Source organism: Acipenser ruthenus, chromosome 23 (assembly GCF_902713425.1).
Source record: "Acipenser ruthenus chromosome 23, fAciRut3.2 maternal haplotype, whole genome shotgun sequence".
Classification (NCBI taxonomy): Eukaryota; Metazoa; Chordata; class Actinopteri; order Acipenseriformes; family Acipenseridae; genus Acipenser; species Acipenser ruthenus.
This window is the reverse complement of record NC_081211.1, coordinates 40,001-67,500: the sequence shown is the minus strand read 5'-3', so window position 1 is coordinate 67,500 and position 27,500 is coordinate 40,001. Positions and strand designations below refer to the sequence as shown.

Genomic DNA, 27,500 nt, shown 5'->3' with positions numbered 1-27,500 from the left:
CTCGCACCATCACCGTGCTGCGCAGGATCCGGACCAGTCGCAGCTGCTGAGAGTCTCCGAACTGAGGGAGCGACGAGAGAGAGAGCAGGTGAGCCCCCGAGCACGCACACACCCCACACCCACCCCCGTAACCCCTAACCCTGCACACCAACACCCCCAGGCTTCGCTCGCCAGCCCGACGAGTCAAACACACTTGAATAGAGGCAGCCACCCAGCATTTCTACTGTTCACATGCAGACAAAAGCACATGCAGATCGAAGAGCACAGCCATACACATCAATACGATTCATTACAACAGAAATCAATAAACATGCATTGACATGACCGGCGTTTCAAGCAAGAGGCGTCGGGGAGAAGAAACGTTTCAGGCTGAATCCCAGCACCTCTTTATTTATTAAATTAATCAAATATTTCTTTGCACAGTTCAAAATGAAAATCAAGGAAACGCATTTCAAAATCCACATGACCACAAAGCAGCGACCTGATCAGCCTGATTCTTATTAACATTACTGTGGTGAACATTCCTGCTCCTTGACAGGAACACCAGATCAGAGAGTCATTCATTAAACAGGCAAATGAGAACCAACGCTTTAAAAAAGACATTTCCTAGCATAACTGCGCTACTCCCAAGCCCCTTTATCATCCCAGGAACTGCCCTTGTTCTCCCCACTTAAACCCACGCTGGATTAATACAGGGTTAAAGAACTCGCAACATTCAAACAGAGTCCAAACATTCCTCTTCTGCCTACAGGACCGTTTACTCCAGGCTTTAATTAACGCCTGTTCGACAGAGGTGAAACATCTGTTCATTTCACAAAACCAGACAACTAAGTCTTCAATTCTGAGCAAAAACTATACATATATATTTCAAGCCCTCTTGCGTATTCTCAGTGTGTTTTGTATCTCATTTTGCAAAATGAACGTGATTTTGTTTTTTCTCCTTTTAAAAAAAAAATAGGATTTAATTTAAGAATGGAGGAAATTTGTCAAGGCAAAAGCAAAAAATAAAAAATGTGATTTTAACAATTCAGGCAGATGAAAATACAAAGTCGTCTGGGATCGTCGTGCGCGGTCTTTTTTTATTTTATTTAAAATTTTGATATATAGTTTTTTTTAAAGCTTTGGTTCTCTCACTCCTAATAATGAAATCCACACCATTACATCCCAAACAGCATCAAGCAAAACACTGAGCATAAAAACACACACGGCACACTTTACCTGATTCCCCAGGAAGAACTAATCCGAGGAGAAGCGATGCAAAACAAAACCAAAAAAACAAGAACAACAACAAGTGTGAAAGAACATCGAGGAGGAGGAGGAGCAGTAACTCTACACACTGAGACACCGAGACACCGAGACGCCGCACCGTGAAGCACAGCACACAGCAGCATCACAGCAACGTCGGAGCAGGGAAGGGCATAACACAACACTATCTCATTACATTATATATAGATATGTGTGTCAGTGTGTGTGTGTGTCACAGTGTGTGTGTGTCACAGTGTGTGTGTGTGTGTCAGTGTGCGTGTGTCACAGTGTGTGTGTGTGTGTGTGTGTCAGTGAGTCACAGTGTGTGTGTGTGCGTGCGTGTGTCAGTGAGTCACAGTGTGTGTGTGTGCGTGTGTCAGTGTGTGGTCTCTTTAGAGACACACTGTTCTTGGTTTACATCAATTATTCAATGTTACAAGAAACTTAATAAATGACAAACGTTTCTACTAGAAGCCTTTCTCATTTGCTAAATCTCACACTGATAGTAATCTGGCATTAATACAATCTAGCACTCATAGTAATCTGGCATTAATAGTTCTCGATAACTTTCCATGCTTGTAATCCCAGCACACATCTGGATGAAAATCCTCACTGCATTAAAACAAGCAGATCAAGGAAAATCAAGATCAGCAGTCAGTCAGACAGACAGACACGCAGGGATATGCAGGGGAGGCCAGGGTCAGTATGAAATGCAAAGTGCTCCCTGTTAGATCTGTAAACTGCACTGCGCTGTCACAGCCTGGTTTACAACATAACAAAGCACGGCTTGCGTTTGGCTTGCGAGGTCGGAAGGGGACTGTGACTGTTAGAGGAGTCAGCCATGCAACGTCAGCCTCGGTCAGGACAGGAATGCATGTTAAGGGGGATTTCATCCACACTCACACAAACGAAACAATTCAACACCTGAAGAGAATCCACACGCTGCTCTGATTAATGGAAGAAACTGTGGGATTAGCAAGTTACACAGCAGACCTGTAAATACACGCAGTACAGTGAATGGGGTTTAGGGTTTGGTGCTCACACAGCCCACAAAACACAGAGATACATTACTGAGTGCTGTACAGTGGTTAATACACACACACACACAGAGACAGGGCGAGACCAGCACACTGACCCCACTGCTGAAATTCAAAACATCTCTTTATTTGAAGCTGTTCATATGCAGTCTACACCGAGAGACTCCCGCTGCAGAGCAGTTTTGAGCCAGCCCAGGTTTTACCCTGTGCCTGATGAGACACAGTATATCCTGCAGATCACAGACTCTGTGTAATTCAGCTCACAGTAAAGCCTGGACTGGCCAGGGAGTCCTGTTCCCAGCTGTGCCTGTCTGCTGTGCTCTGAATTTCATCGTAAGGGACGTGCAGCAGGAGTGTGTTCGGACCCCCCGGAGCGATGATGTGGAGCAGCACCAGTCAGTAACCACGCTCTCTCTCTCTCTCTCTCTCTCTCTCTCTCTCTCTCTCTCTCTTGGTTACTCCTTCACTCACTCTCGTTCCTCTCTCACTCACCCTGTACTTGTTCTCTCCGATCTGTTCCACTTGGAAGCGCTTTGCACACTTGCACTGCGCCACCTGCCTCGTCACCTGGAGAGAGGGAGGACACAGAGGCACGCTGCGTGTTTAAAACTTTCCTTAGAACACACTCAAGCTTTTTCAACCCTCAGCTCAACAGTTTTCCACTATAAACCTTGACCTCCAGTCAATATGTGTATACGACATATAGAGAATTCATTATATTATAAAGACATTCCAGAGGGCTGGATCGCATCACTATCAGGGTCTAGTGCTGTATATTATAAAGACATTTCAGAGGGCTGGATCACATCAATATCAGGGTCTAGTGCTATATATTATAAAGACATTTCAGAGGGCTGGATCGCATCAATATCAGGGTCTAGTGCTGTATATTATAAAGACATTTCAGAGGGCTGGATCACATCAATATCAGGGTCTAGTGCTATATATTATAAAGACATTTCAGAGGGCTGGATCACATCAATATCAGGGTCTAGTGCTGTATATTATAAAGACATTTCAGATGGCTGGATCACATCAATATCAGGGTCTAGTGCTATATATTATAAAGACATTTCAGAGGGCTGGATCACATCAATATCAGGGTCTAGTGCTATATATTATAAAGACATTTCAGAGGGCTGGATTGCATCAATATCAGGGTCTAGTGCTGTATATTATAAAGACATTTCAGAGGGGTGGATCGCATCAATATCAGGGTCTAGTGCTATATATTATAAAGACATGTCAGAGGGCTGGATCACATCAATATCAGGGTCTAGTGATATATATTATAAAGACATTTCAGAGGGCTGGATCGCATCAATATCAGGGTCTAGTGCTGTATATTATAAGGACATGTCAGAGGGCTGGATCGCATCAATATCAGGGTCTAGTGCTGTACATTATAAAGACATTTCAGAGGGCTGGATCGCATCAATATCGGGGTCTAGTGCTGTATATTATAAAGACATTTCAGAGGGCTGGATCGCATCAATATTGGGGTCTAGTGCTATATATTATAAAGACATTTCAGAGGGCTGGATCGCATCAATATCAGGGTCTAGTGCTATATATTATAAAGACATGTCAGAGGGCTGGATCGCATCAATATCAGGGTCTAGTGCTATATATTATAAAGACATGTCAGAGGGCTGGATCGCATCAATATCAGGGTCTAGTGCTATATATTATAAAGACATTCCAGAGGGCTGGATCGCATCAATATCAGGGTCTAGTGCTATATATTATAAAGACATTTCAGAGGGCTGGATCGCATCAATATCAGGGTCTAGTGCTGTATATTATAAAGACATGTCAGAGGGCTGGATCACATCAATATCAGGGTCTAGTGCTATATATTATAAAGACATTTCAGAGGGCTGGATCGCATCAATATCAGGGTCTAGTGCTGTATATTATAAAGACATGTCAGAGGGCTGGATCACATCACTATCAGGGTCTAGTGCTGTATATTATAAAGACATGTCAGAGGGCTGGATCGCATCAATATCAGGGTCTAGTGCTGTATATTATAAAGACATGTCAGAGGGCTGGATCGCATCAATATCAGTGTCTAGTGCTATATATTATAAAGACATTTCAGAGGGCTGGATCACATCAATATCAGGGTCTAGTGCTGTATATTATAAAGACATTTCAGAGGGCTGGATCGCATCAATATCAGGGTCTAGCGCTGTATATTATAAAGACATTTCAGAGGGCTGGATCGCATCAATATCAGGGTCTAGTGCTGTATATTATAAAGACATTTCAGAGGGCTGGATCGCATCAATATCAGGGTCTAGTGCTATATATTATAAAGACATTCTAGAGGGCTGGATCGCATCAATATCAGGGTCTAGTGCTATATATTATAAAGACATGTCAGAGGGCTGGATCACATCAATATCAGGGTCTAGTGCTATATATTATAAAGACATTTCAGAGGGCTGGATCGCATCAATATCAGGGTCTAGTGCTATATATTATAAAGACATGTCAGAGGGCTGGATCACACCAATATCAGGGTCTAGTGCTATATATTATAAAGACATTTCAGAGGGCTGGATCGCATCAATATCAGGGTCTAGTGCTATATATTATAAAGACATGTCAGAGGGCTGGATCACATCAATATCAGGGTCTAGTGCTATATATTATAAAGACATTTCAGAGGGCTGGATCGCATCAATATCAGGGTCTAGTGCTATATATTATAAAGACATGTCAGAGGGCTGGATCGCATCAATATCAGGGTCTAGTATATTATAAAGACATGTCAGAGGGCTGGATCGCATCAATATCAGGGTCTAGTGCTATATATTATAAAGACATTTCAGAGGGCTGGATCACATCAATATCAGGGTCTGTTATTATAATGATTATTTCAGACAGAGGTAAATCAATAACTAACACGCTGTATTGTAACAGTGATAATGGCACTGTGTTCCTTGTGCTTTATTGGCCCTGGAGTGCCATTATTAGCTCGTAACGCGCCCCGGCACTGCCATGAACCCTCAAGTGGAGTTTGAAATGCCCGCACCTCGTCCTCGATCTTGTCCGCGTCGGTGGTGGGGCGGTAGGCGTCCTTGTTGGGGTGCAGAGCCGCCACAAACTCGTAGTAATCGATGTAGCCGTCACCATCGCCGTCGAAGATATCCGCTACAGCCATCATCTCCAGCTTACTGGTGGGGAACTCTGAGAGAGAAAGAGCGCAGTTACAGCAGACAGCCACCAGAGGGGGGGCTTGGGTTACAGAGAGTCTCAGTTTACTGATGTACCCTCCCTTCTACGTCTTCCTGTGTTCATTCGCTTTGTTCTTTTTCAATCGGAAATGCAAAGGGCAGTGCTGGGAGTGTCTTACTGGAGGCGAGGATCCCGTCGATGAACTCCTGCCTGGTGATCTTCCCGTCCTGGTCCCTGTCGATGCGTCTGAAGAAGTCCATCACCCGAGACTTCTTGTGGTTCATCCAGCGCATGTACTTCTTACGCCACACGTCGAAGTCGAAGTTCGCAAACTCCTTGAGCTGCAACGAAACAAACACACAGAGATCAGATCTGCTTCACCCTTCAAACACACAGAGATCAGATCTGCTTCACCCTTCAAACACACACAGAGATTGGATCTGCTTCACCCTTCAAACACACAGAGATCAGATCTGCTTCACCCTTCAAACACACAGAGATCAGATCTGCTTCACCCTTCAAACACACAGAGATCGGATCTGCTTCACCCTTCAAACACACAGAGATCAGATCTGCTTCACCCTTCAAACACACAGAGATCAGATCTGCTTCACCCTTCAAACACACAGAGATCAGATCTGCTTCACCCTTCAAACACACACAGATCAGATCTGCTTCACCCTTCAAAACACACAGGAGATCAGATCTGCTTCACCCTTCAAACACACAGAGATCAGATCTGCTTCACCCTTCAAACACACAGAGATCAGATCTGCTTCACCCTTCAAACACACAGAGATCAGATCTGCTTCACCCTTCAAACACACAGAGATCAGATCTGCTTCACCCTTCAAACACACAGAGATCAGATCTGCTTCACCCTTCAAACACACAGAGATCAGATCTGCTTCACCCTTCAAAACACACACAGATCAGATCTGCTTCACCCTTCAAACACACAGAGATCAGATCTGCTTCACCCTTCAAACACACAGAGATCAGATCTGCTTCACCCTTCAAACACACAGAGATCAGATCTGCTTCACCCTTCAAACACACAGAGATCAGATCTGCTTCACCCTTCAAACACACAGAGATCAGATCTGCTTCACCCTTCAAACACACAGAGATTGGATCTGCTTCACCCTTCAAACACACAGAGATCAGATCTGCTTCACCCTTCAAACACACAGAGATCAGATCTGCTTCACCCTTCAAACACACAGAGATCAGATCTGCTTCACCCTTCAAACACACAGAGATCAGATCTGCTTCACCCTTCAAAACACACAGGAGATCAGATCTGCTTCACCCTTCAAACACACAGAGATCAGATCTGCTTCACCCTTCAAACACACAGAGATCAGATCTGCTTCACCCTTCAAACACACAGAGATCAGATCTGCTTCACCCTTCAAACACACAGAGATCAGATCTGCTTCACCCTTCAAACACACAGAGATCAGATCTGCTTCACCCTTCAAAACACACACAGATCAGATCTGCTTCACCCTTCAAACACACAGAGATCAGATCTGCTTCACCCTTCAAACACACAGAGATCAGATCTGCTTCACCCTTCAAACACACAGAGATCAGATCTGCTTCACCCTTCAAACACACAGAGATCAGATCTGCTTCACCCTTCAAACACACAGAGATCAGATCTGCTTCACCCTTCAAACACACAGAGATCGGATCTGCTTCACCCTTCAAACACACAGAGATCAGATCTGCTTCACCCTTCAAACACACAGAGATCAGATCTGCTTCACCCTTCAAACACACAGAGATCAGATCTGCTTCACCCTTCAAAACACACACAGATCAGATCTGCTTCACCCTTCAAACACACAGAGATCAGATCTGCTTCACCCTTCAAACACACAGAGATCAGATCTGCTTCACCCTTCAAAACACACACAGATCAGATCTGCTTCACCCTTCAAACACACAGGAGATCAGATCTGCTTCACCCTTCAAACACACAGAGATCAGATCTGCTTCACCCTTCAAACACACAGGAGATCAGATCTGCTTCACCCTTCAAACACACAGGAGATCAGATCTGCTTCACCCTTCAAACACACAGAGATCAGATCTGCTTCACCCTTCAAACACACAGGAGATCAGATCTGCTTCACCCTTCAAACACACAGGAGATCAGATCTGCTTCACCCTTCAAACACACAGAGATCAGACCTACCTGACCCTTCCCACACACACACTTATAGAAACACTAAGACAGGTTTGTCCGCTTGTTCATTATGCACCGCGATTCCTCCAGTTCCTGCGATCATTTGCGTGAAGGAGCGTCCTGACCAAGTTTGATCTCATCCACAGCAGTGCTGAATGCAGACCTATTTCTAAAGAAGCGCTTCCTGTGATGAAACCCGATTTAGAAACCCGAAAAGCACCACTCAGACGGGATGCATTACTGGAAGTGGAAACACTGAAAAGAAAAGAAATCTCTGGAGCGCTTTACCTCCTCCAGCCTGTCGAGGGCGTCGTTGAGCTTGCGCTGCCGGTCCAGGGCAAGGAGCCACACCTGCTGCCAGCGAGCAGAGAGCTGAGTGACCCGAGGGCTTTTCAACTCCGACTGAGCAGAGAGCTGCAGGGGGCTGGGGGAGTGAGGCAGGGCCTTGCCTGCAGAGAGAGGGAGAGCAAGAGAGAGAGAGAGGGTCAGAGACTTGAGTTAGAATGTTTTTAGGGTAGGAGAGAGTGGCGGCGTGCGTGCGTGTGGGGGGGTGTGTGCGTGCGTGTGTACTCACGAGCGCGGGATTTCTCCGCCAGGCTCAGGGATGAAGGTCCCGCTGTCTTCCTCTTGTATGTTTTGGTCACTTTGTCAACGTCGGGCTGCTTCCGAGTCATCTCCTCCATGAACGACTGACGAGGGAGAGAGAGGGGGGAGAGAGGGAATGAGGAAAGAAAGGTGCCAGCAAACCTGTACTGAGGTTTTAACTGTGTGGTGAAAGCACAGCACAGTAAAGCCCTGGGATACACTGTTAGCACAAAGAAAGTTTAAAAGCATCGAAGCGTCAGAAATAACTGAAAGAAACGTAATCAATTGAATGGCAAATGTTTCGACTAGAAGTCTTTCTGACATCGAGTGAAGTCAGTGTTGTTCCTGACCAATCAGAGGCTGCCCTCTCCTGGGCCACACCCACCTGGTGCTCTGCAATTCGCTCCTTGACCAGCTCGATGTTCTGTGGGAGGGGCTCCTGGTCCCTCTGGATCAGGGTGGTCTCTGCCCACTGTAGCCATGACAACAGCTGGTCCAGTAGCTCCGCGTTGTTGACCAGTTCAGCCAGTGCCGTCTCCAGTCTCTGCTGGTGCTGCTTCGCCCAGGTCATGACCTGGCAGGGGGAGAGAAGGGATAACGAGGTCCATTGCAGAGCTTCAGAAAACCACACTGATTCAGCCAGCCCTCTCTCCTGCAGGTAGAGAACATCTACTGCTGTCTCTACAGCTTGTAGCTCATATACTGTACAGGGGTAGTGATGCCTGTCTGTCTGCAAAACTTCTCGCTTCCCTTCTCTCTGCCCTGTCCCTCCCTCTTCTCCCAGTGTTTGATGGTGTCGTGTGGCACACTGTCAGTATCTCCCTCTCCCCTCTCCCCTCTCCCCTCTCCCTCACCTCTTCGAAGCGAGCCCTGATGATTGTGATCCAGTGTTTGATGGTGGTGATGCAGTCGGGGTGGCACACTGTCAGTATCTCCTCTCCCATCCCGGCAGCCTTGTTCACGTCAACACGTTTCTCCTCAACGTTCTTCATGAACTCCTGCGGGGCACGGACACACGCACACACACAGAGAGCGACCACGACACACACACACACACACACACACACACACACACACAGAGACCACGACACACACAGAGACACAGACAGACAGATGTTAGTGCATTTATTAATTACTATTTATTATTCACAGGCCAGTAAGGCTCTGGGGTATTATAAAGCCACTGCTACTACTGTTGCTATTATGCGTGTTAAGAGTGCTGCCTCTCACCTTGTGCAGGTCGATGAGGCTCTGCAGCGTGTCCCTCTCGTCTGGAAGGAGCCCTCTGAACCGCAGGGTCTGCTCCGCCTCAGACAGCCACTCGAGCAGCTGCTGAACCGCAGCCCTGAACTCCTCCGCCTGGGGAGAGTGAGGGGTTAATACTGTATCCCCACTCTCTCAGGGCAGGTTCATACTGCGCCCCGCCCCGCCCCCTCCCCCAGCCCTCCATCTCTCTCTCTCCCAGTCCCTCACCTGTTTGAGAGCCTGCTCCAGCCTGGTCTGCTTGATCACGGACAGGCTGCACACGCTGTCCCAGCGCGTGCTCAGCTCCTGCAGCTGCACTTTGACCCAGGTGGTGTCGTCTCTGGCCGTGTCGATGAGCTCTCTGGCAGATCTCTTCAGAGCCTGGACGCTGCCTGTGCGCTTGCCCAGCTCCTTCTGGAACACCTGCGAGAAAGAAAATCACATTCCACAACTTAGCAGAGGTCCAGTGATGACAGCAGGCCTGGTGTGAGAAGGTTCGTATTAACTAGGGTGCAGCGTTAGGGTTCAGGGGTTCAAGCGCTGACCTTGTGTGCGTCCAGCAGGTTTATGATTATGATGCAGGGGGTAGTGTTAGTAATGATTAGGGTGCAGTGTTAGTGTTCAGGGGTTCAGGTGCTGACCTTGTGTGCGTCCAGCAGGTTGCTGACCAGGTCCACATCTCCGTGCACAGGCTGCTCCTCGCTGAGCTGAGGCTCGACCCGGTACAGCCAGTCCACCAGTGCCTGCAGGGCGTCCGCAAACTGACCCGAGAACAGGAGGGCCTCCTCCAGCTTGTGCTGCCTGAGAGAGAGAGAACCAGAACACCCAGAGACATGCTCAGAGCGTGGCGGAGACTGGAGGGTACGCGGAGGGGGAAACGCAAAGCAAACACGTCTGTGACGCACCGTCTGGTCACAGACGTTTCCAATTCTACTGAAACACCTACCTCCTTTTCTTTTTACTACACCCGTCTCTCGTCACCTCTCTGCCTATCCCCACACAGGCTGCCCTCCCTCCCTCCTCATGTCCAGCTCCCTCTCCCTGTCCTCACCTCTCCACTGATTTCCCGCACACTGTGTCCCACTTGTCCCGGACCTCCCCCAGCAGGTTGTCCAGTCTCTGCCGGTCCTCTGGCTGGCTCGCCTTCTCCTTCATGGAGCGTCCCGACCGGGCCATGGTGTCGTACACGGGCTGCTTCCCTCCAAGGGTCTTCTGGAACTCCTGCAGAGAGAGAGAGAGAGAGAGAGAGAGAGAGAGAGAGAGGAGGTTAGTGGGAAAAGAGAGAGAGAGAGAGAGGGGGCGGGAGAGAGGGGGGGGGGGGGGGGGTGAGAGAAAATGGTTCAAATCCTATCCCAAGGCTTTAAAAGCCTTCTACGTTTGTGTGTGCCTCAGTGCCAGGGTTACCTTGTGCTGGCTCAGCTGCAGTTTGATCTTGTCGGGATCGTTGGAGATCTCCAGCTCCGAGTTGAGCTGCTTCTCTGCCTCCTCCAGCCAGTCACTGAGCTTCCTCCAGGCCTCATGGAACTGAGAGAGAGGAATTAAAACACAAGAAACACACGAATAAAACAGCAGCTCTGCCTCCCTATCCTGTCAGCACTGCAGCACTTTCTCCCCTCTCCCCTCTTTTGCTTCTTGCTTGGCTCTTGCCTGCATTTTCCAGCCCCTCCCTCTCTCTTCCCTCTCCCCGCTTGGTTGTCCTGAATGCATCCTCCATCCCCATGTCATCCCCTCTCTCCCTCCTCTCCCCTGTACCTGCTTGGCTCTCTTGCGCGCCTCGTCCAGCGCCCGGCCCCTCTCCAGGGATCTCTGCACCACCTTCTCCCAGCGGCCCTGCATGCTCAGCAGCAGGTTCTTGATGAGCACCACGTCCTGCTTCTGGCTCGAGAACTTGAGCTGCACGCCGGCCTTGTCCAGGGCCAGGATCTGATCACGGTGCGTGTTCACCTCATTCACAAACACCTGGGGCAAGATGGGAGGAGGGGAGGGGAGAGGAGAGGAGAGGAGAGGGGAAGGGAGGAGAGGAGAGGAGAGGGGAAGGGAGGAGAGGAGAGGGGAGGAGGGGGGGAGGAGAGGAGAGGAGGGGGGAGGAGGGGGGGAGGCGAGGAGGGGAGGGGAGGGGAGAGGAGAGGAGAGGGGAGGAGAGGAGGAGAGGTGAGGAGAGGAGAGGGGAGGAGAGGAGAGGGGAGGAGAGGGGGGAGGGGAGGAGGAGAGGAGAGGAGAGAGGGGAGGGAAGGGGAGGAGAGGAGAGGGGAGGGGAGGGGAGGGGAGGAGAGAGGGGAGGGGAGGAGAGGGGAGGGGAGGGGAGGAGAGGAGAGGTTAACACACAGGTACTGACAGACTAGGTGGCTATTGCCAGGGACACACAGGTACTGACAGACCAGGTGGCTCTTGCCAGGGACACACAGGTACTGACAGACCAGGTGGCTCTTGTCAGACTCCAGGCTCACCTTGTGTTCGTCGATCTGGAAGAGCACGGTGTCCAGCAGGAGGCTGGGAGGCTGGGCCAGGTTCAGGATCTGCTCCGCCTGCGTCAGCCAGTTAATGAAGTCCTGCAGGGAGCTCTGGAAACCAGTGGCAAGAGACAGGGCCTCTTCCAGCTTCCCCTGTGAGAGAGAGAGAGAGGGAGAGGGGGAGTGTTAACACAGACCTGCAGAGGAAAGAGATAGCTACCACTCCACAATCCCGTTCACTTCAACTCGCTCGACTATGAAAAGGAAGTAGCGACAAAACTAGGAGGTGAGATATTTAAAGTAACAGCTCACAGACAGGCGTAGAAATAACCGGCAACAGAAATAACAGGTCCGTGCGAGACGGAGCGGTGCGGCCCGTACCTTCCTCTCCTCCATCTTGCTGCGCAGCGCCTCCCACTTGTGCTCCAGCAGGGTTAGGTTCTGCTCGGTGTTGGACCCGGCCCCCGGGTCCTCTCTGCTCAGCAGCATGCGGTGCCCCTTATCCAGCAGGGAGAGGTACAGCTCCTCCCGGGCAGCGAACTGGGACTGCAGCTCCTGAGAGACGCAGAGACACAGAGTGTCACCGTGGAGCTCTATTGCTGGCCGGTTGTATCGTCAGGTTTTATTGTTATGCGTCTGTCTGGCTGTATAGCTATGTGGCTGTGTGGTTGTATAGCTGTGTGGTTGTATAGCTGTGTGGCTGTGTGGTTGTATAGCTGTGTGGCTGTATTGCTATGTGGCTGTATCGCTGCTTGTTCTCACCATGTGTTGCTGCAGCTGCTCCCTGGCTGTCTCCGGCAGCCCTCCAGTGGGCTTGGAGGCGGCGAGCTGGCTCTCAGAGCGCCTGAGCCACTGCAGGAAATCCTCAACCTCTCCATGGAAACCTTCAGCCTGCAGAGAGAGAGAGGGAGAGATGAGCAGGGACGGAAAGAGGGTGGGATTGTGAAACAGAGAGAGAGCGGGAGAGGCAGAGACAGACAGAGAGACAGACGGAGCCCCGCCTCACCTGTTGCAGCGCGGCCTCCAGCTGGCCCTGCCTCTCCTGAGTCCTGAGCAGCACTGCCTCCCAGCTGCTGTTGAGCCGCTGCAGCCTCTGCTTCAGGTGGCTGGCCTCGTCCCCGGCACTCGACTCCTGCAGCTCGCGCCCCGCCTTGTTCACCGTGTCGACCGTGGAGCGGTGAGAGAGCACGTCGTTCCGCAGCACCTGGGGGCATTACCACAGGGTCAACAAAGACACCCCCAATGAAACTCCATGAGCTCAACGGCCAGCGTTTCCACTGGAAGACTTTCTCAATGTCTTCAATAGAAATACTACAAGAAACGTACTCAATTCAACAGCAACAGCGTCTTATTAAACCAGGAATGGATTGATCTGCTGTGCAACGGAAGTCTTATTAAACCAGGAATGGATTGATCTGCTGTGCAACGGGAGTCTTATTAAACCAGGAATGGATTGAACCGCTGTGCAACGGGAGTCTTATTAAGCAGGAATGGATTGATCTGCTGTGCAACGGGAGTCTTATTAAACCAGGAATGGATTGATCTGCTGTGCAACGGGAGTCTTATTAAACCAGGAATGGATTGATCTGCTGTGCAACGGGAGTCTTATTAAACCAGGAATGGATTGATCTGCTGTGCAACGGGAGTCTTATTAAAGCAGGAATGGATTGATCTGCTGTGCAACGGGAGTCTTATTAAAGCAGGAATGGATTGATCTGCTGTGCAACGGGAGTCTTATTAAAGCAGGAATGGATTGATCTGCTGTGCAACGGGAGTCTTATTAAACCAGGAATGGACTGATCTGCTGTGCAACGGGAGTCTTATTAAACCAGGAATGGACTGATCTGCTGTGCAACGGGAGTCTTATTTCCATCCCTGGCTCTCGAGTCCTGTGTGTCTCAATGCACTCTTCAGCAGTGGAGAATCCCATTCATTGCAGGTTCTTAACGGGTTCCCTAGGGAAGGTGACTCACGTGGTGCTTGGCCAGCTCGATCTCGATGGCCTTGGGGTCGGTGCTGATGGGTCTCTGTGCGTCCAGCATTTCAGTCGTGTGGGTCAGCCAGGACTGGAGCTCGGACAGGGCGTGCTGGAACTGACCCAGAGCCAGCAGAGCACCCTCCAGCTTGTGCTGCAGAGGGAGAGAGACAGAGAGACTACAGTTATCAAAGTCAAAAGGCAACAACCCCTGTCCAGGTGAGAGTGTGTGCCTGTCTGTGGATGATCTTGTCTCCCAGGTGAGTGTATTTACCTGCCTAGGTGAGTGTGTGCAGTGTGTACCTGTCTGTGGATGATCTTCTCCCCCAGGTTGTCCCACAGGTGTCTGAGCTCAGTCAGGGGCTCCTGGGTGATGACTCGGTCCGTGTCGTCCATCGCTTTCTTCAGCATCAGCTCCCCCTGGTGGTTGAGTCTCTCCATGTCGATCTGCTGCTGGTACACGTCCACTTTGTAGAGCTGGAGAGAGAGAGAAAGAGAGAAACACAGAGAGAGAGAGACACAGAGAGACAGACACAGAGAGAGACAGACACAGAGAGAGACAGACACAGAGAGAGACAGACACAGAGAGAGACAGACACAGAGAGAGACAGACACAGAGAGAGACAGACACAGAGAGAGACAGACACAGAGAGAGGGTTTGTAACACTGTTTTTTCTACATGTGCTCAACTCCATTTTCTAAGGTGCCATGATTATGTTAACGAATGGGAGTGACTCGAACCTTCAGCTCCTCGATCTGCTGTTTGATGGTGCTGACGTCGGTCCCCACAGGAGACATGTCACACAGCCTGATCACTGCGTTGTCCAGGTAGTCAAACATCCCCTAAAACACAGACACAAAAATATTCCTTCATTTACCTGCCAGGTGTGTCTTTACCTGTCTGTGGATGATACCTTGTCTCCCAGGTGAGTGTGTTCACCTGTCCAGGTGTATATGGGCCCTATCCAGGTTTGTGTGTTCACCTGTACATGTATCTCGTCTCCCAGGTGAATGTGTGCTTACCTGCCCTGCCAAGGTGTGTCTTTACCTGTCTGTGGATGATATCTTTTCCCTCAGGTGAGTATTGGCAATATCCAGGTGTGCGTTTACATGTCCAGGAAGATGTGTTTCAGTGTGTATGAGTCCAGGTGTACATGCCGATTGTGCCTTTACCTGCAGTGCATCCTGGTATTGGACCGCAGCGGCCATGGCCTCCTCCAGCTGGTCCATTCTCTCCTTCCAGGTCCGATTCAGACCCTCCCAGGCAGAGTTCATCTGGGGGGTGAACAGAGACATCGAGTGTGGGGAAAGGGTATCTATCTCCACACTGTCCTCATCAATCATTTCTCTCCTCCTCTCCCTGTTTCTCCTCCCCCCTGTCTCTCCTCCCCCCCTCCCCCCTGTCTCTCCCCCCCTCCCCTGACTCTCCTCCCCCCCTCTCCCCTGTCTCTCCTCCCCCCCTCTCCCCTGTCTCTCCTCCCCCCTCTCCCGTCTCTCCTCCCCCCCTCTCCCTCCTCCCCCCCTCTCCCGTCTCTCCTCCTCCCCTCTCCTGTCTCTTCTCCCCTTCTCCCCCTCTCCCATGTCTCTCTCCTCACCTCGTCGATGGTTTTCTTGACCTCTGGTTTCTCTGTCTCTCCGCAGGCGAAGATCAGGTCAGCTCCCAGGATCCTGACGAACTCCAGCTCCTCCCGCAGCCCGTCCGTCTCGCTCTTGATCGCCTGGAAAGAGGGAGGGAGGGAAAGAGGTTGGATAATACATATACACAGCCTGTGTAGAAATAAAAAACACTACAAAAAACATCAAGTGTCGTGTATTTTGTACAACTGTTATTGTTTCTGACTGTATTTATTAATTTATTGGCAAAACTGGGCAGCCTCGATCTGCTGTTTCATCAGTGAGGGGTCGATGCTGGGCTCCTCCAGCTCCTTCACTCCCTCTCTCTCTCAGTGTGTGTGTGTGTGTGTGTGCTTAGTGCAGTCTCTCACCTGGGCAGCCTTGATCTGCTGTTTGATCAGTGAGGGGTCGATGCTGGGCTCCTCCAGCTCCTTCACTCTCTCTCTCTCTCAGTGTGTGTGTGTGTGTGTGTGTGCGCGCGCAGTGCAGTCTCTCACCTGGGCAGCCTCGATCTGCTGTTTGATCAGTGAGGGGTCGATGCTGGGCTCCTCCAGCTCCTTCACTATGTCCTGCGTGTCTCGGATCGTGCTGAGCAGCGCCGTCATGTCGTACCAGAACTTCTCAGCCAGGTCCAGAACATCCAGCAGCTTCCCCTCCCTCTCCTCGGCCCGGGCTCGGATATCATCCCAGCAGAACCGCAGCCGGTCCAGACGGTCCCGGATCTCTGCAGGGAACACGGCCGCAGAGGCGGGATTACATTTCTGTATAGCGCCTTTCGTGCTGAACACGACAGCAACAACATCATTACATACAGAATATCATATAGGGTGCTGATCCTTTCACCTTTCATAGCAAAACATCCCAAGGTAAAACTACAGGTGTGATTCAAATCCACACATTAAAACAAGCTAATGAGTAAATAAATCACTCACACACGGACGCACACACACAGCCATTAATCAAAGTGGAAACACAACGTCTGCAGTTTCTCCAGCTCCTGGGAGAGAGGAAGGAAAGGAGAGGGGAGTGAGAAGTAGAGGCGAGGGGGGGTGAAGAGCGGAGTAAGAGGGAGCCAGGAGGGACAGAGATAAGGGGAAGGAAGGGGAGAGCAGGGCTGTAGCCTGGGTGCTTACCCTTGGCTGCGGGGTCCTTGTCTGGCCCCTGTGATCTGGCCAGCAGCTCCTCCCCTCTGCTGCAGAGTGCCTGGAAGGAGGGCTGCAGCTTCTCCAGCTCCAGCCCCAGCCCCTTGTTGTCCCCCAGCTGCTCCCGGATCTTGTCCACCTCAGCTGGGATGGCGGGGGGCTGGTGCAGGCGGGACTGCAGGTGCTCCAGGGTCTCCAGCATCGGCTCTATCTTGTCGTGGAACTGCGGCACGGAGACAGGGGGACACGACCACATCAGAGACACGCAACGCATATCCATACGCAAAACTACACCAAGATATGCAAGGGTGAGTATCAGAGACACAGCTTTAAGACACACAGTGTATATCTAGCATGCAACACAGGTGTACAACTGCACATACACGGCAAAACACGCAGATAACTGCGTTTTCTAACTTCACGGGACACCTCCCAAACCAAAAGAGAAGAAACTAGTAACAAAAGAGAGAGGGGGGGGCACTTAATAATTGGCGACTTCTAAATAAAAAATAAAAAAAAGAAGCCAGAGAGAGGGTGGACTGGACACATTGACTCACAGTATGTCCATTTCTTTGAGGTTCGGGATACATCACAACAGACAGACACGGAGATGGGGTGATGGTGCGTGCACGACAGAGAGAGAGAGAGAGAGAGGCAGAGAGAGAGACACACAGAGAGAGAGAGACACACACACAGAGAGAGAGGGAGAGAGAGAGAGACAGACAGAGTGACACAGAGAGAGAGCCAGCCAGCTTGCGCGCTGCGTGGCCGTGTGATTGGCTTACCTCTGAGATCTGTATGGTGGTGGTGACGGTGAGTCAGGAATGAGTGTGGCGGTGGGGAGACACACAGACACAACAAACCCACAATGTGCGAGTGAGATGAGGAGACAAACCACACATTAGGGGGGCGGAGACAACAAGCAAAAACACATCAGGGTTAATTCTGAATAAACGAGGGGCTGGTGTGTGTGTGTGTGTGTGCGTGCGTGCGTGCGTGCGTGTGTGTGTGCGTGCGCGTGTGTGAGTGTGCGTGTGTGCGTGCGTGTGTGTGCGCGTGTGAGTGTGTGTGTGCGTGAGCGTGTGAGTGTGTGTGTGCGTGAGCATGTGTGTGAGCGTGCGTGCGTGTGTGTGTGCATCCTGTAAAAACACTGGACAACCAGACATTACAGATTCAAATGATTTAACAAGAGAATCAAAAACAGCTTTCTTCTAAAGCTATTCAGAAAAAAAAGAGAAAGAGAATACATTGAGCCACAAACGTTTTGACTGGAAGCCTTTGAAAAAGAAACGTTTAGTCTGTCCAAGCGTCTGTCATTAAATGCATTCGCTTTACTTCAGTATTATTCGAAAAACTATTTCCTGGGGGGAAAAAATGATAATAGCAACAAAAGTCTGGGAGGAGAGAAGACTGTCCCATTCACCCCAACAAAGTGGATCTGATTGAATACTTTCCAGTGTTTTAGAAAAGATGGATTCAGTTTTGTTTTATTTTTTTAAGCAGCAGCAAGGAGCTATAAAGAAAATGAAATGGTAGATTGTCAAGTGTTTTTTATTTTTTATTTTTTCCAGGACGCTCCTCAAATTAAAATGAGCTGCACCCAATCATGAGAGGACATTAAGACAGCAGGCTGCGTTACAGTATGACTGCGCCGGGCTGCAGCACCTTCAAAACTTCACAAAGCTGCTTCCTCCAAATCATCAGCAACACAAATCAACAAAACGTGCAGGGTGTAGTGTACAAGATACAGTGTGTAGGGTACAGGGTGTAGTTTCGGCTGTAGGGTGTAGGGTGCAGTGTACAGGGTGTAGTTTAGGCTGTAGTGTGCTGTGTGCAGGGTGCAGGGTCCTTACCTGTGTGGACTGGGACACAGCCTCGTCGAGGGCCGTGGCTCTGCGCTTCACCACCTCCTTGATCTCTGTGTAGCAGCGCCCCGCCTCCCCGTAGCGCTCCCGCACCATCTCCCCCTCCCCGGGGTTCAGCTCCTCCAGCTGCGGCCCGATCTTCAGCAGCTTGTCGATGTGCGGCTTGTGCTCCGAGATCGACTCACGCAGTTGCTACAGAAGAGAAGGAAGGAAGGAAGTTACTCATCAACTTCCACAGCACTCAGGTCACAGCTCATAAACTTAGAAGAAATGTCTCGGCTAGGGATGAAGGAGTAAGAAAAGAGAGAGAGAGAGAGAACGATTTCCTGAACTTCAAAATCCTTCAAAATCACACACACTCTCAGACTCACCTTCATCTCCTCCTGCTGTTGCCTCAGTGCCTCGTGGTTGATGGCCGGCCCGGGCAGCTGGCCCAGCAGGGTCTGAGTTTCCTGCAGCCAGGGCAGCAGCTCCTCGTGGGTCTCCCAGAACTGGTTCACCAGAACCTGGGCCCGCTCCAGCTGCGCGTACCGGTCCAAGTTGAGCTGGCTGACTGCGTCGTACTGCCGGAGCAAGGAGTCTGTCTTCCTCTGGGGAGAGGAGAGAGAGGAGGGGAGAGAGGAGAGAACGATTAAAGCTCAGCACAGTCATTGAAAGAAGCATTCACTTCATCCTTTACCCTTGCTCTGCCCCCTATTTCTCCCCCCTTCTTCAATGCAGCCTTGCTTTTTGCCCTTTCCAACTCTGCACTCCCTCCCTCCCTCTCTCACCTGCAGCCCTGCTTTCTGCTCCTCCACCTCCCTCTCTCACCTGCAGCCCTGCTTTCTGCTCCTCCACCTCCCTCTCTCACCTGCAGCCCTGCTTTCTCCACCTCCCTCTCTCACCTGCAGCCCTGCTTTCTGCTCTTCCACCTCCCCCTCTCACCTGCAGCCCTGCTTTCTCCACCTCCCTCTCTCACCTGCAGCCCTGCTTTCTGCTCTTCTCCGCAGGTCCCCAGGATCTCCTCCCTGGTTGCCAGCAGCTCATCGATGGAGTCCTTGTGGCGGATGATATCGATGGAGAATGCCTGTGAAGAAGGACAGAGACAGGGGGAACGGGGGGGGGGGGGGGGACAAGGAGACAAGGGGGACAGGGTGATATTACAACAGTGCGGGTTTCACGTCTCTGCTGTATCTCAGCGCTCGCTACAGTACGTCTAGCTGTAGTTTGGAATGAAACAATATTAGAACTTGAGAAATCCATGTTCCAGAACCCCCAAACCCTCCCAAACCCCCCTCTCCCCCCTACCTTCTGGACCTGTATCTGTGCAGTGGTCTGGTCCTGCTGCAGGCGGATGGGTCCTAGTGCAGACAGTTTACGCTCGGTCTCTGAGACCCAGGCTAGCTCAGCATCGGCTGCCTGCTCATACTGCGAGAGAGACAGAGAGAGAGAGAGAGAGAGAGAGAGAGAGAGAGAGAGAGAGAGGGAGACACGGCACACGAAGCGTTAACAGTGCAGAGGCGAGCACACTCAGAGAACCAACATGCACAATACACGCACAACACACGCAGACAACCAAAACAAAATCGGACGAAACTAGCACAACAGCGGAAATAACATTTTCAAAAACAACAGCGACGACACTGATCAGCTTTTTCAGAGACGGTATGCTGCAGATCACAAACCACACGGCACGCTGGTTAGTGCATCAGAGCCCAGCTGCAGAGCTGCACAGTGTGTTAGCACTCCACAGACAGAGAGCGAGAGCAGCGAGGAGGTATGAAGCATGAAGAGAAGAGTGAAGAGGGCAGAACGGAGCGAGACAGGGTTCCCACAAACCAGGGGGGACCCCACACTGTGAGGAGGAAGGGGGGGGGGCACTGCAATACCCACACTTCAAAACCAACCTGCTCGAGAGCCAGGTAACCGCACCGAAGGAACGGAGGAATGCGAGGGAGGGGCAGTGAGGGGGTGGAGCGTGCGGGTTAGCGGATGGGGAGTGAAAGGGCGAGCGGTGTGAAAGAGCGAGCGGTGTTCAGCGGGGGTAAACCCAGCCTGGCTCGGGCGCAGTACCTTCTGTGACCTCTGGATGGCGGCGTCGATCTGCTGCACTCTCTGCGCGATGATGTCACTGACGGATCGGAACCTCTCGTTGGCCTCCGAGACGAGCCGGTCCAGCCCCTCGCGTGCCCGCCAGGGTACCAGCTCCAGCAAGGCGCTGCTCACCTCGTTCACCGTGTCCAGAACCAAGCGCTGCTCTGTGGCTGCATTCTTCAACTCCTGAGAGGGGGGGAGAGAGGAGAGAGGAAGGCGGAGGGGGGATAAGGGAAGGGAGGAGAGGAAAAAAGGAAAGAGAGAGAGAATAAACGCATTGTGAGAAACACATTCAGTTTTTTCTTTACCGTTAGAACCCGTCCCCCCTTGCTACCTTTCACTCCCCCTTCTTCCCCTTTCCCCCTCCTCTCACCTTCTGTCTCTCGTGGAAGCGTGGGATCTGCTCGGGGGAGGGGGACTGGCCCCCGCTCTGGTTCAGCTCCTCCTCCACGCCGTTCAGCCAGTCACAGAGCTCCTGGTGGGTGGAGCTGAACCTTGTGGAGAGCTGCAGCGCCTGTTCCAGCGTGCGCAGGGCGCGGGAGCTGGCAGCCGTGATGTCAGCGTAGCGGGTCTTTATACCATCGAGCTTCTCCTGGATCACTATCACCTCCTCACCTGCAGGGGGCAGCACACAGCACTCAGCAACAACCTCGTTTACAAGCGCAACAATCTAATGGGACTCAAGATTAGTTAGTCATTGAATCTACACAGAAGACGCGGAGAAAGACTTCTAGTGGAAACGTTAGTCATTGAATTTACACTGAAGACGCTGAAAAAGACTTCTAGTGGAAACGTTAGTCATTGAATTTACACTGAAGACACTGAGAAAGACTTCTAGTGGAAACGTTAGTCACTGAATTTACACTGAAGACACAGAAAGACTTCTAGTGGAAACGTTAGTCATTGAATTTACACTGAGAGACTTCTAGTTTAACACTTCTAGATGATATGTTTACAGCATCGTCTGATCCAACAGTCATATCTGCAAAAGAATGTACGGGCCGTGTTGCAGACTGAGAGACTCCGACCCACACAGCGCCCCCTACCTGTGGTCTGTTTGAGAAGCGCTTGTCCGTTTTTGACAGCCTGGTCCACGTTCTTCCTCCGAGTCACAATCTCCTCATTCAGGGTCTGAAAAATAAACCAAAGGGTTCAGCTTGGGGGGGGGGGGTGGGGGGTGGGGGGTGCCGCGTGGACACCCCCAAACCTGAGAGAAAAACACAAGCCCAGACTGGAGACTTCACAGTGAGTAAATAAAACACAAAGTAACTCAATCACTGCACTGAAATAATAATAATAATAATAATAATAATAATAATAATAATAATAATAATAATGGATTAGAATACAAAATAGTAACAATAATGCAGTGTCTATAGTGCAAAGTCTGTATAGTGCACAGTCTGTATAGTGTAGTCTGTATAGTGTATAGTCTGTATATTGTGCAGTCTGTATAGTGTAGTCTGTAGTGTACAGTCTGTATAGTATATAGTCTGTGTAGTGCACAGTGTGTATAGTGTATAGTCTGTGTAGTGTGCCGTGTGTATAGTGTATAGTGCACAGTGTGTATAGTCTGTGTAGTGCACAGTGTGTATAGTATATAGTCTGTGTAGTGCACAGTGTGTATAGTGTATAGTCTGTGTAGTGTGCAGTGTGTATAGTGTATAGTGCACAGTGTGTATAGTCTGTGTAGTGCACAGTGTGTATAGTCTGTGTAGTGCACAGTGTGTATAGTCTGTGTAGTGCACAGTGTGTATAGTCTGTGTCGTGCACAGTGTGTATAGTCTGTGTCGTGCACAGTGTGTATAGTCTGTATAGTGCACAGTGTGTATAGTGTATAGTCTGTGTAGTGTGCAGTGTGTATAGTGTATAGTGCACAGTGTGTATAGTCTGTGTAGTGCACAGTGTGTATAGTCTGTGTAGTGCACAGTGTGTATAGTCTGTATAGTGCACAGTGTGTATAGTGTATAGTCTGTGTAGTGTGCAGTGTGTATAGTGTATAGTGCACAGTGTGTATAGTCTGTGTAGTGCACAGTGTGTATAGTCTGTGTAGTGCACAGTGTGTATAGTCTGTGTAGTGCACAGTGTGTATAGTCTGTATAGTGCACGGTGTATTGGTTGCAGTACCAGCTGTATTGAGTGATCCCTGTGCAGGACGGCCTGTCTGAAATCTCGCACTGCCGCCCCCTCCAGCCGGTCCTGCACCTCGGCCAGCCAGTTCAGCACCTCCACTTCGTCCTCCCCGAATATTCGGGCGTTGGCCAGGGCCTGCTCTAGCAGCGCCCCCTTTCTGCAGGCCCTCTCCCGCACCTCCCTGTACCCCTCCTGCACCCCCTGCAGCAGCTCGGAGAGCCGGGCTCGGTCCGAGGGGCAGCTGAGCAGGGACAGGGAGGCCCCGAGAGACACAGCCCTGTCTACCAGAGAGGAGCGCCCCGAGATCTCACCAGAGAGCGCCTGGGAGCCGAGGGGGGGGGGGGCGGGGGGGGGGGAATAAAAAAAGAAACACAAACAACGAACATAAAACATGCAGGTGAAATCATAACTGAAACCAAATCAGAGACAACTGAAACAAGGAAGGGGATCAAATAATACTAATAAAAAATACAAAACGATAATAAGAAGAATTAACGTTAAATTAAAAAAAAAGAATACAATCAGAAATAAAGCAAACTTAGCAAAATAAAAACACACCACAAATAAAGTGTGCGGTGCTTCAGAGACTGCGAACCTGGTCCTGTCCAAACCTCGTGATCCACAAACCCCACCCCCTGTCCCAGTCACACCTCCCTCTCCCAGTCCCCCCTGTCCCAGTCACACCTCCCTCTCCCAGTCCCCCTGTCCCAGTCACACCTCCCTCTCCCAGTCCCCCCTGTCCCAGTCACACCTCCCTCTCCCAGTCCCCCCTGTCCCAGTCACACCTCCCTCTCCCAGTCCCCCTGTCCCAGTCACACCTCCCTCTCCCAGTCCCCCCTGTCCCAGTCACACCTCCCTCTCCCAGTCCCCCTGTCCCAGTCACACCTCCCTCTCCCAGTCCCCCTGTCCCAGTCACACCTCCCTCTCCCAGTCCCCCTGTCCCAGTCACACCTCCCTCTCCCAGTCCCCCTGTCCCAGTCACACCTCCCTCTCCCAGCCCCCCTGTCCCAGTCACACCTCCCTCTCCCAGTCCCCCTGTCCCAGTCACACCTCCCTCTCCCAGTCCCCCCTGTCCCAGTCACACCTCCCTCTCCCAGTCCCCCCTGTCCCAGTCACACCTCCCTCTCCCAGTCCCCCCTGTCCCAGTCACACCTCCCTCTCCCAGTCCCCCTGTCCCAGTCACACCTCCCTCTCCCTCACCTTGTGCTGTGTGATCTGCTGGTTGATCTTGCTCGTCTGTGTGCCCACGGGCTCAGAGTTTGCCAGCTTCTTCTCCGTGGCGCTCAGCCACTCTCCCAGCGGCTCCGTGGTCTCATGAAACTGCTTAGCCAGGACCAGGAGCTCCTCCAGCTGGGACTGCCTGAGAGGGGAGGGAGAGAGGGAGAGGGAGAGAGAGAGAGAGAGAGAGAGAGAGAGAGAGAGAGAGAGAGAGGGTGATAGGAGGGGGAGAGGAGGGAGAGAGATAGAGAGAGAGAGAGGGGGAGAGAGAGGGTGATAGGAGGGGGAGAGGAGGGAGAGATAGAGAGAGAGAGAGAATTAGGGGGAGACTGCTGGTTGAATTGTTGTTCTCATTTTTAAAGCCTCTCTGCCAGTGTGTGTGTTGTGACTGAGTGACTGCAGTCTGGGGTGGATTATTATAGAGCAGCTGTGCCGTGCTATTCTGGTAAGATGTATAAATATCAATATCAATATAAATATATGTGGCTCTGCTATGAATGGCTCTCTTTCTCAATACAAGTTAAAACAGAGAAAGGGCAAGGAGGGAGAAAGCTTGGTGTCTGCCTGCCTCGCTCAGCAGTGCCCCCACCTGTGTGTGCGTCTGTGTGTGTGTGTGCGCGCGTCTCTGTGTGTGTGATTGTGTGTGTGCGTCTCTGTGTGTGATTGTGTGTGCGTCTCTGTGTGTGATTGTGTGTGTGTCTGTACAGTGGATCTCTGAGCACAGTACCTGGTGTCTGCCTTGCTCAGCAGAGCCCTCCAGCTCTCTCCCAGGCTCTCCAGCTGTTTCCTGATCTTCTCCTGGTCTGAGGGCTCTGCGGACTGAGCGATTCTCTCCCCCTCCGCCTTGATCATTTCCACCGTCCCTCTGCGGTCATCCAGCAGCCTCTGCAGGAGCTGCGGGGCGAACCAAATACACACACGGTGGGGGGGGGGAAATCAGCATTTCCACACAGGAATACACTAACTTCACACCTTGTACTCCACCCCCCGTCCTCATCTCTCCCCTCACCTTCTGCTCCTGGATCTGTGCCTTCACCACTTTGTACTCAGCGGACGGGGGTCTCTGATTGGCTATCAGCTCCTCGGTGTCGGTCAGCCAGCTCAGCAGAGGCTCGAGGGCATCCTGGAACTTCCCACAATGCAGCAGGGCTTCCTGCAGGTGCGTGATCCTCTCCGCAACCTGGGGGGAAACACAATCATCCTCTTGTTCAGTGTGTTCCAGCATGCGTTGGTCTCCCCTCTCTCTCCCTCCTCCCCTCCCCTCCCCTCACCCTCTTGTTCAATGTGTTCCAGCATGCGTTGGTCTCCCCTCTCTCTCCCTCCTCCCCTCCCCTCCCCTCACCCTCTTGTTCAATGTGTTCCAGCGTGCGTTGGTCTCCTGCAGCTCATGCTCCAGCCCCTGTGTGTCGGAGTTCTTGCCGGCGCTCTGGATCAGCCCCTGACCCGCCCCGTTAGCCTGCTGGAGACGAGGCTGGAGGGGCTCCACCTGCTCCTTCTGAAACACCTGGGGGGAGAGGAGAGAGAGCGAGGGAGAGGGGGAGAGGGGGAGAGGGAGAGGGAGATCAGGCATTGCTGTTTCATTGCACAGCACGTTGTCGGTATTTATTATTGACCACAAGCACTGCAGGGATGTAGACATGACTCTCGTTGCAGAGCGGGTTTGATCCATTCCGGGTGTTACTATGAGTTTAATAATAAGACACACCCGAGCTTGTTACCTGCACACGCTGGGGCTAATCAAGAGAAACCTGGAACGTGTTTTTACAAACAGTGCTCAGTCTTTACCAGTAAGTGTATTACACAGGGTCCCCTCGTGTGGGTAATTCAGGGCTGGGCAATGCTGACAGTAAGTGTATTACACAGGGTCCCCTCGTGTGGGTAATTCAGGGCTGGGCAATGCTGACAGTAAGTGTATTACACAGGGTCCCCTCGTGTGGGTAATTCAGGGCTGGGCAATGCTGACAGTAAGTGTATTACACAGGGTCCCCTCGTGTGGTTAATTCAGGGCTGGGCAATGCTGACAGTAAGTGTATTACACAGGGTCCCCTCGTGTGGTTAATTCAGGGCTGGGCAATGCTGACAGTAAGGGTATTACACAGGGTCCCCTCGTGTGGTTAATTCAGGGCTGGGCAATGCTGACAGTAAGTGTATTACACAGGGTCCCCTCGTGTGGGTAATTCAGGGCTGGGCAATGCTGACAGTAAGGGTATTACACAGGGTCCCCTCGTGTGGTTAATTCAGGGCTGGGCAATGCTGACAGTAAGTGTATTACACAGGGTCCCCTCGTGTGGTTAATTCAGGGCTGGGCAATGCTGACAGTAAGGGTATTACACAGGGTCCCCTCGTGTGGGTAATTCAGGGCTGGGCAATGCTGACAGTAAGTGTATTACACAGGGTCCCCTCGTGTGGTTAATTCAGGGCTGGGCAATGCTGACAGTAAGTGTATTACACAGGGTCCCCTCGTGTGGTTAATTCAGGGCTGGGCAATGCTGACAGTAAGTGTATTACACAGGGTCCCCTTGTGTGGTTAATTCAGGGCTGGGCAATGCTGACAGTAAGTGTATTATATTTCACTGTGTAAGAGCCCCTCGCTAGCTCACGGTTTCTTGCTCTGCAGATCACACTCAGAGACACAGGGAGCTCTGTATTGTTATATTGTAATAATTAACCAGGGCCAGTTCCAAGCTGTGCTCTGACACACGCTTCCTGTTCAGACAGGAAGCCGGTCACTTTACTGAACAATTAGCGGCAGCCTTGACTCTCCCCCACCCCCCTCCCCTAATCCCGGGGGGGGGGGGGGGGGGGGGGGGCCCAACCCACCCCAGATTAGAGTTTCTCTCAAGACTTTATAAGAGTCATTACTGTCTGACAGAAATACGACTCAGTCAGTCTAAACTGACTCCTTTAAGATATATGTCACAAAGATCACCAGCCCAGAACAGCACAGCACAGCCCTCCCCCTTCCTCTCTCCTATCACCCCCTCCTCACCAAATCTTTCCTTTCTCCTTCCTTCCTTTTTTGTGTTTTTCCTCCTTCTCATCTACTTTCCCTCTATCTCCGTATTCCTAGTTTCTGTATTTCTTTCATTCTCTCCCTCCTTCCTTCACACCCTCTCTCTTTCGTTAGTCCCATTCCTCTTCATTCTCTTTCTCCCTCCCTCCATCCACCCCTCTCTCTCTCCTCTCTATACTCATTCCATCTCAATTCTCTCTCGTTATTCCTCTCTCTCTCTCTTTCTCTCTCTCGCCAGGGAATTCTGCCAAATCTCAGATCTCCTCTCCAGTATGTGGAGGCAGGGGGGCTACAATCCAGGATATTGGAACACATATCTGAAATAGTTGCAATTCTTGACAACCACTCACAAAATCACAGAGCTCAGAGCTCCCTATTGGTCATCCAGAGAGCTGGTCAACACAAGCTGAGAAACTAGAGAGCAGAACTGCAGCCAGGACAGGAATACAACCACTGCCTCCCTCCCAGTCCCTCAGCTCTAACCACTGTGCCACACTGCCTCCCTCCCAGTCCCTCAGCTCT

At 51.2% G+C, this 27,500-nt stretch overlaps 1 protein-coding gene across 13 annotated transcripts in view; it reads right to left on the bottom strand.

Annotated features, from left to right (window-relative positions):
- The window catches only part of LOC117413362 (microtubule-actin cross-linking factor 1-like), a gene marked incomplete at its 5' end in the record, with an annotated part of 76,153 nt that overhangs the window by 8,768 nt on the left and 39,885 nt on the right, over positions 1 to 27,500 (bottom strand). For 6 of the 13 annotated variants that reach the window (XM_058997284.1, XM_058997291.1, XM_058997286.1 and 3 more), the window contains 38 exon segments: positions 1 to 61; positions 1,219 to 1,236; positions 2,775 to 2,849; positions 5,326 to 5,480; positions 5,647 to 5,809; positions 7,954 to 8,114; positions 8,240 to 8,354; positions 8,636 to 8,824; positions 9,105 to 9,248; positions 9,481 to 9,609; positions 9,724 to 9,918; positions 10,137 to 10,296; positions 10,547 to 10,716; positions 10,900 to 11,019; positions 11,248 to 11,454; positions 11,943 to 12,098; positions 12,327 to 12,500; positions 12,708 to 12,836; positions 12,952 to 13,149; positions 13,919 to 14,074; positions 14,224 to 14,397; positions 14,662 to 14,763; positions 15,094 to 15,195; positions 15,516 to 15,638; positions 16,032 to 16,258; positions 16,668 to 16,899; positions 18,530 to 18,733; positions 18,913 to 19,131; positions 19,500 to 19,607; positions 19,829 to 19,948; positions 20,594 to 20,800; positions 20,988 to 21,229; positions 21,661 to 21,745; positions 22,742 to 23,068; positions 23,948 to 24,107; positions 24,693 to 24,859; positions 24,975 to 25,145; positions 25,308 to 25,469. The exon segment at positions 1 to 61 is cut by the window's left edge and continues 57 nt beyond it. In XM_058997284.1, the coding sequence (XP_058853267.1) occupies positions 1 to 61; positions 1,219 to 1,236; positions 2,775 to 2,849; positions 5,326 to 5,480; positions 5,647 to 5,809; positions 7,954 to 8,114; positions 8,240 to 8,354; positions 8,636 to 8,824; positions 9,105 to 9,248; positions 9,481 to 9,609; positions 9,724 to 9,918; positions 10,137 to 10,296; positions 10,547 to 10,716; positions 10,900 to 11,019; positions 11,248 to 11,454; positions 11,943 to 12,098; positions 12,327 to 12,500; positions 12,708 to 12,836; positions 12,952 to 13,149; positions 13,919 to 14,074; positions 14,224 to 14,397; positions 14,662 to 14,763; positions 15,094 to 15,195; positions 15,516 to 15,638; positions 16,032 to 16,258; positions 16,668 to 16,899; positions 18,530 to 18,733; positions 18,913 to 19,131; positions 19,500 to 19,607; positions 19,829 to 19,948; positions 20,594 to 20,800; positions 20,988 to 21,229; positions 21,661 to 21,745; positions 22,742 to 23,068; positions 23,948 to 24,107; positions 24,693 to 24,859; positions 24,975 to 25,145; positions 25,308 to 25,469 (6,007 nt within the window). 13 annotated transcript variants of the gene reach the window in all.